This window comes from Vipera berus (assembly GCF_964194415.1).
Source record: "Vipera berus genome assembly, chromosome: W".
Taxonomy (NCBI): Eukaryota; Metazoa; Chordata; class Lepidosauria; order Squamata; family Viperidae; genus Vipera; species Vipera berus.
In genome coordinates this window covers 59,397,115-59,409,715 of record NC_138210.1, presented here as the reverse complement: position 1 = coordinate 59,409,715, position 12,601 = coordinate 59,397,115, and the positions used below count along the sequence as shown (strand labels likewise).

Here is a 12,601-nt window from a genome sequence, read left to right as displayed (position 1 = left end):
CTATAATGTATAGATACAAGCTAAAACGGTTTAGGCGAAAAGAGAAAAAAAAACAAATACATATGTTCTCTGTTAAACAGATGGGACTTTGTTAACAAAGCTCATACCATATTTTCCAAACATCTGCCAACATATTGATGTACCATATTATGAGAATACCTTTATCAAGATAAATGAGGGAATACAGTATATGTTGATATTTCTGTATAATAATTCTGTGAGAATATTTTAGCACATGGTTCACTTCATATCAGAAAATTAAAAGTGGAAACTGAATTTGTGTCAGTGTCACAATGCAAATTTTGTCTTTTGCCTAGTCCTCAAACCAATTGATAACCATGATTTCAATGCAATTATGTAATTGTTATTCTTCTCCAAATCTTTCAACTCTCCTTTCAACAGATAACATACGGTTCTCCTCTACATAAGAATGATAGCTCTGAAGCACATTCTTTCTATCAGATGGCCCCAAATGAAGCCCACCAATACAAAGCGATTGTCCAGCTGCTTGTGCACTTCAAGTGGACATGGATTGGAATACTATTTAAAGAGGAAGATGGAGAAAGATTTGTGCGTACTATTTCCTCCATGTTTTCTCCTCACAGAATCTGTGTTGCTTTCCTGAAAAGATTTAAGCCATTTTATCTAAGCACTGTTCTTGATGACATGGGTTGGCTAGTGGAAATGTACCTTTTCCTGATGAGAAGTAATGCCAATGTTGTGATAATTTATGAAAGAAATATGATGATTTTGAGAGTGCTACTTTATCTACCAGAAATGGAATTAGTGCCTAAGGAGCCAAAAGGGAAAGTGTGGATCATGGTGGCTCAAACTGATCTTGCTTCGTTTTTCTTTCAAAGGAAGTGGGATATCCAAGTCCTTCATGGTGCTCTGTCCATCACTGTCCACTCAAATGAAGTTCCAGGTTTTCAACAGTTTCTTCAAACTATAAACCCTTTCTTATCTAAAAATGATGGTTTTATCAAAAATGTGTGGGCACATGCATTTGACTGTGCATTTCCCAAAGCTCCAACCAAGAATCTCGATGGCACCTGCACTGGGCAGGAAAAGCTGGAGACACTTCCTGGAGCTTTTTTTGAAATGACTACGAGTAGCCACAGCTACAGTGTATATAATTCTGTCTATGCAGTAGCACATACTATACAGGCCATATTGTCATCTTCCTGCAGACAGAGAGGAAACACAATTGAACGTACATGTCCACAATATGTGCAATCATGGCAGGTAATAAAGCATATTTCTCAATTATGTTATTAATTAGTGATTGTGCAATTATTGCATTTTAGTAAATCATCTTTAAGGTTTTGGGATCCACACTTATAACTAAAGAATCTTAAATACGATTTCTGCCTAATTTTAAAAATAATAGCAACAATAATTATTATTGTTTAGCAACAACACTAGTACTAATAGAGTAGTTATATAAATGCCCTTTCAGATCCAGTTTGGTGTAATAATTAAGGCAGAAGACAGGAAACTGGGAGAACATGAAATTATTCTACCCTTAGCTACATGATAGTTGGGTAAGATTCAGCCAGTCATTCTCTCTTAGTCCTAGGAAAGAAACAATGACACACTATTTCAGAAATCTTACCAAGAAAATTGTAGGGATTAGTTGAGGCCATTACCAGGAATAAACACCAATTCAAAAGCACAAAACTTAATATCCTTTAACATAAACTCAGTTTGGTGACCATGATTAATTCTTCCTAGACAGAATTAGATCTGGTTTGGTAATTTTAGAATCAATCTTCTCTTTATTTGATGCTTGAAACCCTCTTTTAGAACACAACCTGACAATTTTTTTTTTAGTTTCCACTTTAAAGCGTTCCTATTTTCCTATCTAAACTGGAAGTTTCCTATTTAATTTTTGAATTTCTTTTTTCTGTTTGTGAGGGTTCAGGAAGGGCAATATAAAATGGGGTTTCAGCTGCTTATCTGCAATCAGATCTGACTGATGTAAGCATTATCAAACCGAGTTTATTATTGCTTTTTGTATCCTTTTCCTATTTTAAATTTAGTAGACTGTTATCATATCCTCATGAACTTCTGTGTAGTCAAGTACAAATGAATGGACAAATGAAGAAAAACAAAACTTAATGACAGGTGCTGAGATATCTGACATCTTTTTACAAACTCTTGTACTCTCCTTTATCACATAGCTCCATTCCTTATTTAAAAAAGTCACATTTAACAACAGCGCAGGAGATCAGGTTTCTTTTGATCAGAATGGAGAACTGATAACTGGATTTGATATTGTAAATTGGATCACATTCCCAAACCAATCCATTCATCACATCAAAGTTGGGAAACTAGAGCCTTGGACTTCTTCTAGCAAAGTGTTTAGCATCCATGAAGATGCCCTTACGTGGCACAGCAGTTTTAACCAGGTAGGTTCTGAGTGTGTTCATATTTTTATACTAATTTTAAAATTATTATTTTCTATATATGCATGTATGTATGTATCTGTGTAAATTTTTTCTCTCATCCACATGCATAAATTGTTTGTGGGTAGTTCTTACAGTAGAGCAAAGAGTGACTAGAATAAGATGGATTTAATATATATTTAAAAAAAAACAAAAAAAAACCCAAATTCTGTGTTATATATCAAGGAAAATTGATATGGGCAGTTATAAATGGTTAACTGTTGTATTTATTTAAACTCTTAATTGTCTGTCTACCACTTTGCAAGTTTGTGTTTTGAGCAGGAAGATCGCTTTAAATTCATTGGCTGCCACCTATCAGCGGTCCATATAAATATATGTCAAAGTGACTGTTAAAGCCACTTCTGTGTTAACTCAATGTCATGGTAGTCGAGGGCTAGCACACAAGCCTCATTGGATTAGATTGGTTTGATGCCCTGGGCATACATGTGACTGGCATTAACCGAACGAAAGCAGTGGACCTGACAACTGTCTGCCAGGAACATGCAGATGTTTTCAGCCCCAGCTTAGGAAAGTACAAGGGAGCTCCAATTGCCCTCCACCCTGATCCAATGATAACCCCAATCAGGATCAAGCCTCACAGAGTGCCTTTTGCCCTTAAACCTAAGATTGATGCAGAGCTAGATAAGTTGGTGCAGCAGGGTGTGTTGCAACCAGTAGATAGAAGTTTGTGGGAAACTCCCAGACCTAAGTCAAAAGGGGAGCTACAGGCATTTTTAGGGTTACTAAATTTCTACCATGCATTCCTTCCACATAAGGCTGCATTGGCTGAGACTTTACACAGGCTCTTGGACAAAAGAGCACCATGGTAGTGGACGAGCATCCACAAGAAAAGTTTCAAAGCAGTCAAATCACTGCTGTCGTCAAACTCCATGTTAACACATTTTAATGAGAAACTGCCTATCAGTATTGCATGTGATGCTTCTTCATATGGGATAGGAGCTATTTTGAGCCATTTAATGGCTGACGGGAGGCAAGCTCCTGTAGCATACTATTCAAGGACACTGTCACCGGTAGAAAGGAATTATGCCCAAATTGATAAGGAGGCATTGGCTATTGTGGCAGGCATAAAAATTTTTCATGATTTCCTTTATGGTCATCCATTCATGGTCTTTACTGACCACAAGCCACTTCTGGGTCTGTTCACTGCAGACAAGCAAACCCCTCAGATCCTCTACCCATGGATGATGAGGTGGTCAATCTTTTTGGCAGCCTATAGTTACAGGCTAGTCCATAAGCCGAGTAAGGAAATGGGCCACACTGACACACTCAGCAGTCTGCCCCTGCCTCACTCAGAACCAGACCCCGCACCTGCTGCACGTATCCTGGCAATCCAGCACCTGCCAGAGTCTCCCCTTCATGCAGGGGATGTGGCTGCTGAAACAGCCACTGACAAAACACTCAGTCGTGTTTTGAACTGGGTGCTGAGAAGGTGGCCAGAAGCCAGTCTGGGAATAGAATTTCATGGCTTCATCAGAAGGAAGGATGAGCTGTCAGCATTCAAGGGCTGCATTCTATGGGGAAGTCCACACTCTATGAGGACTAGAGTCTTATAATCTCTGCATGAGGGACAACCTGGGATAGTCAGGATGAAGGCACTTCCGAGAAGCTACCTGTGGTGGCCAGAGTTGGATAAGGATATTGAGGTCCAAGTAAAAGGTTGCAACATTTGCCAGCAGTCCAGACCTGAAATGCCTCAAGCCCCAGTACATCGCTGGGAAACCACGCAAATCCCATGGTCGAGGATTCACATAGACTATGCGGGACCATTCCAGGGACAGCTGTTCCTCATTGTCATGGACAGTCACTCCAAGTGGCTGGAGGTCCCACCTGTCCCTACTATGACTACTGCCAGGACCATCTAGGAACTGCGCGGAATCTTTGCCACACATCGCTTACCCAACGTAATAGTGTCAGACAATGGGGCACAATTTACTGCTGCTGAATTTCAGTCCTTTTTGAGGACTAACATGATTAGGCATGTCACTTCAGCCCCCTTTCACCTGGCTTCGAATGGCCAACCGGAGCGCATGGTCAGAACAACCAAGGAATCGCTAAAGAGAATCGTTGTCTGGAGATTGGCAGCATCGGCTGGCAGACTTTTTGCTCTGCCAACACACAACCCCCTGCACGTCTACAGGATGCAGTCCAGTGGAACTCAGATGGGGATGGAGGCTAACTACGAAGTTGGACTATCTCCATCCAGACCGAGTTGCCTCGGACACAGTGCAGCCAAAGCCCCCATGGAACTTGCAAGTTGGCGACTGAGTTTGGGCAAGGAACTATGGTCAAGGGGCACTGTGGATGGTAGCTGTGGCTTGTAAGGTGTCAATACTACTATCATACAAAGTGGTCCTGGAAGATGGACGAATGATTCGCCATCACATTGACCAGTTGCGCTGGAGGCTAGCGAACCAGACAATGGCCTCTGACAGAGATGAGAGCCAAAACCAGAACCAGAATGGCAGTGGCTTTGCAACAGAGTCTCCGGGTGCCAGCGAGACTGGAGTTGTGGAAGGTGTGGAAGGTGTGTTAGCTGGGAGTGAGTCACCCCCGAGCAGAGAGATTGTACCCACTGAACAGGATATGCAGATGGACCAGTTTCCCAGCTCGTTGGAAACTGTTCCATCCAGAAACATTGGCTCATGTCTACCCAGCCAGACCAGCCAAAGGGCCATGGGTCTACCCATAGCAAGTGCATCCAAGAGCCCCAGTCTACCCAGCCAGGCAAGGGAACTGGTAGACCAGGAACCACTGACAGTACCAAGGTGTTCAGAGTGGTCGTAGAAGCCACTGAAGTACTTGCAGGACTATGTTCATGTGCTGAATGTGTGAACTATCTAGGGGGGAAGGGTGTTATATATTGAGGAGAATTGATATGGACAGTTATAAATAGTTAACTATTTTATTCAGTTAAAGTCTTAACTGTCTGTCTACCACTTTGCAAGTTTGTGTTTTGAGTGGGAAGGTAGCTTTAAATTCATTGTTTGCTGCCTATCGGCAGTCCGTATAAATATATGTCAAAGCAACTGTTAGAGCCGCTTCTGTGTTAATAAACGTTCTGTTACTTTCCACTTTCACCTCATCAATTCCTCAATGATCCCACATCACAACACCCTGCTTCTCAACTAATATAGAAATTGCTATTAAATAGTCAAGTATGTGCTGAAGGGAAAGAAATATCCTAATGGATAGATAATGACTAGTTTTACAGATACTTTCTAAATCTATTTATTTATTTTTTATTTTAATTCCATTTATATCCCGCCCTTCTCCGAAGACTCAGGGCAGCTTACAAGCTTAGCAGTAAATCTAGAATTATATTATGAATTAATACTAAAGTAATCATGTAGATTTGTGCTTGTACAGAGCAAAAAAGAGACAGGATTTTTTTGTTTTGTTCAGGAACTAATGAAAGGGATTTTTCTTTCAGTAAACAGGAACACAATTCCTTTTAGTTACAAATTATAAGCATTTTTTCTTTTTCCTTGAAAATCAGTTTTATTTTATACTTTACACCATATTATTGCAATTGAATGAAGTTAGATAATTAAAATAATAACTCTAGGTAGCACTGGAATTTTGTGAAGTATTCTGAGAAGCTGTCTAAGAAATGGAAACAAATTACTACTATAAGAGCAGAGATAAGAATCAGTTTGGTGTAATGGTACAGACAGAAGTCTAAGAACCAGAAGACTTTGAGTCGCTGTTCTCCCTTAAGAATAAAGCTTGTTGGTGATCTTCTGCCAGTCACTCTCTCAGCTGTAGGAAGAAGGTAATGGCAAACCACTATTAAAAGCTTCCAAGAAAAGTTCAGAAACTGGCCTGGGAAAGATTAATCAGAAGGGGGGGGAAAGCGGGGGGGGAACATCCCAAAGATATTGAGTTATAGAACTCTGAATATACTTCTGAATGTAATTTCACTATGTCCCAACAAAATTATCTATAAAACTATGTAAAATTGTGCACAATATTATACTCTGTGCCTTTTTAAAATGAATTTGGGGAACAAAGGAGAAAAACCTACAAAAGTAGAAGGCTATAGTCTGAGAAACTAATTCTGAATGTGATTTCACTATACCACATGAAACCATTTTAAAAAGTAAAGATTGATTGGAAGGGAGAAAGGAAAAGAAAAAAAACAGGACGGAGCATTATAGAGATCTGAATATAAGTCTAAATGTAATTTCTTTGCAAAAATCTGAAAACACCCTAAATCGAAAACACCCTAAATCGAACTTTGATTCCTGTTAACTTATTAGGCCCTGCCCATTTCATCATGTACGGAGAGCTGCCTCCCTGGTTATTTCAAACAAAAGCAAGAGGGGAAGCAGTTCTGCTGTTATGATTGCCTCCCGTGTCCTGAAGGGAAAATATCCAGCCAGCATGGTAAGAATCTTCAGGTCAGGTGATTGTATCATCACAAGATGCCTACAAAAAATATCCAGATTATTCAGCAGTGGCATAAGATTTTTTTTCCTTAACAATTTAATGAAGTATTTAATGTCCAGGTTTTATCTAAGGAAACCTAAAGAATCCATACATCAGTCAAGATAAAGTAATTATTCATTAGTTTTGAAGTATAAAATGTTTAAGAAAGGATCAGATTTATATCAAAGTGTCACAAAACAAAGCAAGTCACTTTAAAATATAAATTCATGATATTGTCTAGTAAGAGGTCAAGGATATACACTGTTTGTTTTTTTCCTGCTGATCAGTAGATGTTTTCCTTCATGAAATAGTTAGCCAAAGTGGCCTATCACACTTCAAAGTTAACACTGTAGCCAGAAAGGAAGGAGTCTGCTTTTGTGAAATAGCAGAGATTTGAACTTGCTGCTACACTGAATTTTAATCTATTATATATTGGAGAATATTTACAGCTCAGGGTTGACATGAGGAGTCCTTGCCGCTCTCTGATATTGCTTATTTTCTTGCAGACATTTGATTACCCAAACTAATAACATCACTAGAGCTAGTAAGGAGTACTGTTTGCTATCAGTTTATATTCTAGTGAATTGCTGTCAGTGTTGGTGGGGGTGGTCTTGGAGATTGTTTAATTGAATTGTTTGGTGTTGGCTTCTTTGGCAGTTTCTTGACTGAGGTATTGTTTACTTGATTGGTGATCTGATGTTAACTTTGCAGTTAATCTATGCCAGGGGTGTCAAACTCAATTTTATTGAGGGCCACATCAGCATTGCGGTTGCCCTGGGGGGGGGGGGCTGGCCAGGGTAGGTGTGGTCTACTGGGTGGGCGTGGCTGGAGTGCATGTGGCCTGCTGGGTGGGCATGGCCAGATCTACATCGTTCGCATCAAGGGTGCCTGTGGGGGCCTGGGCAGGAGTGCGACAGATCTGAGGGTCTCAGGCAGAAGGAGATGGGACCGGGGCAACTGCCAAGGCATGGTCCACTGGAGGAGCTTCACTGTTCCTCTCAGGCCATGTGGGGGGGAGGGGCTGGATGGTGGCACAGAGGTCAAATGCCCAGCCCAGCCATCAAGCACCCATGGCACTAAGCCCAGCCCCACTTCCCCAAGGGGGCGCCCAGCTGCACTTACCTCCTCCTCAAGGCTGCTGCTGCTGTGCTTGTTCTCCTTATCCAGGTTGCTCATGATGGGTATGAGGGCAAAATCAGAAGGGAAGCCCACTCCCTGTCCATGTGAGGAGGCCTGGCTTTGTATCAAAACTTTCCTTAGCAATAGGATGGGAGACCCCCAGGATAGACCAGGAGGAGGGGGCAAGGGGATGGTGAAAAGACAGCAGGGCAGGACTAAGGCAGGATTTCCCACAGACCCTCCCTCTCCTTCCTTCCTTCCTTCCTTCCTTCCTTCCTTCCTTCCTTCCTTCCTTCCTTCCTTCCTTCCTTCCTTCCTTCCTTCCTAAAACCAGAGTGGTGGGAAAATATTTGAGATGAGGGAGGAAGAAAAACAGGCAAAAAATGCAGCTGGGGAAGTGTCATACTTTGTGAGGAATGAAGAAATGTACCATTGCCTGGAAGTGGCCAGCACATGGCCCTTGCCTACTTCACATATCTGGCTTGGTGGGCTCTGTGGGAGGGGATACCATGATCAGCGTGAGAGTTGATGTTACCTGTGCAATGCTGCCCAGCCCCCAGCCTCCCCTGTTTTGGCAGGGAGCAGGGTGCTCTCCCCACAGTGTCGAGAGGCTGAGCCAGGTGGCACGAATCTGAAGAGAAGCGCAACGCTGCCCAGCCCCTAGCCTACCCAAAGTAGGCAGGGCCACGTGCTGGCCACTTCCAGGTGATGGTGCATTTCTTCATTCCTCACAAAGGGTGATATCTTCCCAGTATGTGCCCAGGGGGCAGTGCCGACGCAGCAGGGGCCAATATCTTGCTGTTTCCAGATGACCTTGTGGAGCTAAGACTGAATCTATTTCAGCATAGATGACCACCGCAAAATTGTACATTGGCTCCTGGCCAGCCTGGGTCAGGGGCAAGGCAGCGGGGTTCATTCCCTCACTGTTTCCAGAATGGCTTTGCGGGCCACATGAAACCACTTCGTGGGCGAGATCTGGCCCCCAGGCCTAGTGTTTGACATGTCTGATCTATGCTGATCTGGGTGCTGATTGCTGGTGGAGAGGTGCCTGGGTCTTTTCATTTCTTTTTTGCGCTGGGTGATAGTCTCTTTTGCATGGTTTATAGATCTGTTAATGTCTACATGTCTATTGATGGCTAGTTTATCAAAGTGCCAGGTTTGTAGAAATTCCCTGGCATTTTTGGACTTCGCTTGGTCTAGGATGGTCGCATTTTCCCAATTGAAACTATGGTTAAATATGTCAACATGTGAAATTAAAGAATTTTCATTATGAAAATTCATATCCCACTTTATTATTATAAATCACTCAAGGTGTCAAACACACCTAATACTTCTTCCTTCTCCTCAATTCCCACAAAAATTACTTTGTGAGGTGGTTGTGAACAGTAAAGGCACATGTGGTAGGAGCACTCAGGGTTGTGACTCCTAAGCTGGAAAAATGATTTTAATCTTATGAATTTGATATTTTATGTTCTCGATCATTCTTGATTTACAAGGATAATCTCTCAGCTGTCAATCACAGCTGAACCTTTTCCTCTTTAGGCAAGGTCTCCTAATTTCTAGCTTGGTGTCTTAATCACTAGACTAAGCTGGTTCTTCTTTATATATTATATAATACATATAATATATTTATAATACATCTATAGAATACAAATAGTATACATAGTATATATAAACTAGAAAACATGGATAGAAAACATCACCACCAGATGGATCTGTAGCTGGCTGACAAACCGTACTCAATGAGTAGTCCTCAATGGCACTACATCCACATAGAGAGAAGTAAGCAGTGGGGTACCACAAGGTTCCATCTTAGGCCCAATACTCTTCAATATCTTTATCAATGACTTAGATGAGGGAATAGTTTGGTGTCATTTGCAGATGACACCAAACTGACAGGAATAGCCAACACTCCAGAAGACAAGCTCAGGATTCAAAAAGATCTTGACAAACTGGAACAATGGGCCCTTCCAGATTCTATTTTATTTTATTCTATTCTATTCTATTCTATTCTATTCTATTCTATTCTATTCTATTCTATTCTATTCTATTCTATTCTATTCTATTCTATTCTATTCTATTCTATTCTATTCTATTCTATTCTGCTATGTTATGTTATGTTATGTTATGTTATGTTATGTTATGTTATGTTATGTTGTGTTGTGTTGTGTTGTGTTGTGTTGTGTTGTGTTGTGTTGTGATGTGATGTGATGTGATGTGATGTGATGTGATGTTATGTTATGTTATGTTATGTTATGTTATGTTATGTTCTACATTATATATTAAATATTTATACATATTAGAAAATTACCACAGAACAGCAGAGATGATAGATATAGCAATGTAGCAATGTCAAGTGGCAGCAATATCAGGAAGGAGTATGAGAAACTGAAGAAGTATCAGAGTCTAAAGGAGGAAACAAAAAGTACAAAGTAAAAACCCATGTGATTATAGGAATACTTGGGGTTATAACTCCTAAAGTGGGAAAATTGTTTTAATAGATCTCAGGAACAACATCTGTCTTCGTTGTCCAGAAGAGTGCAGTGATAGGAACAGAAAAATACTGTTCAGAACCCAGACTCTCAGAACTTTAGTAGGTAGATGTCTGTCATTAAGGAAGATGCATATTGCCCTTAGTGGTGAGAAGAAATTTATACAGTACATAAAAATTACATAAATGGATTATTAGAGAAAGAAGCAAGCTATGTTGGGGTCCTAACTACCAAGGAAGTACATCTAATGGCATCTCAGAAAACAACATTCTATGTGGTGGCTGCTCCCTTTAGAACACTATTTCCCCAGAGATAATATCTGCCACCATATTGTTGCTTTTGTGCAAAGACTTGAAGATATGATTTTGTCAGCAGATTTGTGGGTCCCCATATGAAGCCAATCAAGTAGCTTGTCTGATTCTGTTTCAATATCATGAGGCAAGCTGGAGATAAATTGTGGATTTTTAACTCTAGGATACTGCCTATAGTTAATGCATGTGAGTTAGGTAGCTGTACAAACTTGTTTAGTTAATAAATAAATACTAATTAAACTGGAATAATTCCTGAGTTGGCAATCATGACTGAAGCAATCTTTTCACCTTTAGATGCGGATGACTGCATTGAATGCCCACAAGATGAATATGCAAGCAAGAAACATGACTCATGCATTAGGAAAACAATGACCTTCCTGTCCTGTGACAATACTTTGGGAATGAGCTTAGCTATATTAGCCATTTCCTTTTCTCTCCTCACTCTTTTGGTGCTAGTAACATTTGTGAAACATCACAACACTCCCATTGTCAAAGCCAATAACCGGGATCTCACCTACATGCTTCTTATCTCTCTATTGCTCTGCTTCCTCTGCACATTGCTGTTCATCATTCCACCTGGGAATATCATTTGCCTCTTGCGACAAATCAGCTTTGCCATTGTCTTTTCTATGGCTGTATCTTGTGTTTTGGCAAAAACCATCATTGTGCTTTTAGCATTCATGGCCACCAAACCAGGATCCAGGGTACGGAAGTGGGTGGGGAGAAAACTGGCCATCTCCATTGTCCTTTCTTGTTCTCTTATTCAAGCAACTATTTGTACAATTTGGTTGGCAACATTTCCTCCCTTCCCATATACAGACTTACATTCAGAAACTGCAGAAATTATATTACAGTGCAATGAAGGCTCAGTAACTATGTTTTACTCTGTTCTGAGTTATATGGGTTTCTTGGCAGCTTCCAGTTTTACAGTGGCTTTTCTTTCCAGGAAACTCCCCAGCAGTTTCAATGAAGCAAAATTTATCACTTTCAGCATGTTGATCTTTTGTAGTGTTTGGGTGTCATTTGTTCCAAGCTATTTGAGCACCAAGGGAAAATACATGGTGGCCGTGGAGATCTTTTCCATCTTGGCTTCAAGTGCCGCGCTATTAGGTTGCATCTTTTTTCCAAAATGTTTCTTAATTTTTCTGAGGCCACATTTAAATATCAGGGAAGAGTTAATAAGAAAAAAACATTGAAAGAAGATTGATTGCTATCTCTTATTATCAGCATTTACTAATTATATATGACTCAGAATGATTTCTAGTTGGAGTAGACTGTAAAACATATTATTTAATCAATTAATAATATAAATATTTCAAACTTTGAATATATTGTGTTTGAATATTTAGGGGGCTACTATTAACTTGGGAATACTTAAAATCAGGGCTTTTTTTGTCATAGAACGCCCAGAACAGAGTTCGTGCACCTTTTTTGGATGGAACCTTGTACGGTATGCAAGGCGGGTTGTATGACGTGTGAGTTCCGGCACTTTTTTTTTTCTTTACAAAAAAAGCGCTGCTTAAAATCATTTGAATTATATGTACATGAAGCAACCTTAGAATCATTGCAGATTCCTATGGAAAACTTCAACCATTCTGACACACCCTCCCAATACTAGTGGTGATTTGGAAGTCCTATACCAACTGAACACATTTATTTCACTGATCTGCATACCTTTTAAATCATCTGACATTGCCACCACTTCTTTGGTTAAATATACAGAAGGTGTTTCCACACTACCATGATTTCCTCACCAATAAAAGTGAAATTGTAACTGATAGTG

The 12,601-nt window shown here is 40.4% G+C and overlaps 1 protein-coding gene across 1 annotated transcript; it reads left to right on the top strand.

The window, feature by feature from the left end:
* Positions 1–11,084: 11,084 nt before the first annotated feature.
* LOC308676332 (vomeronasal type-2 receptor 26-like) lies at positions 11,085–12,014 on the top strand (the record flags this gene model as incomplete). The annotated part of the gene is made up of 1 exon (XM_081342143.1): positions 11,085–12,014. One exon carries the CDS (start codon positions 11,085–11,087, stop codon positions 12,012–12,014), a length of 930 nt encoding a protein of 309 aa, XP_081198269.1.
* Positions 12,015–12,601: the final 587 nt, after the last annotated feature.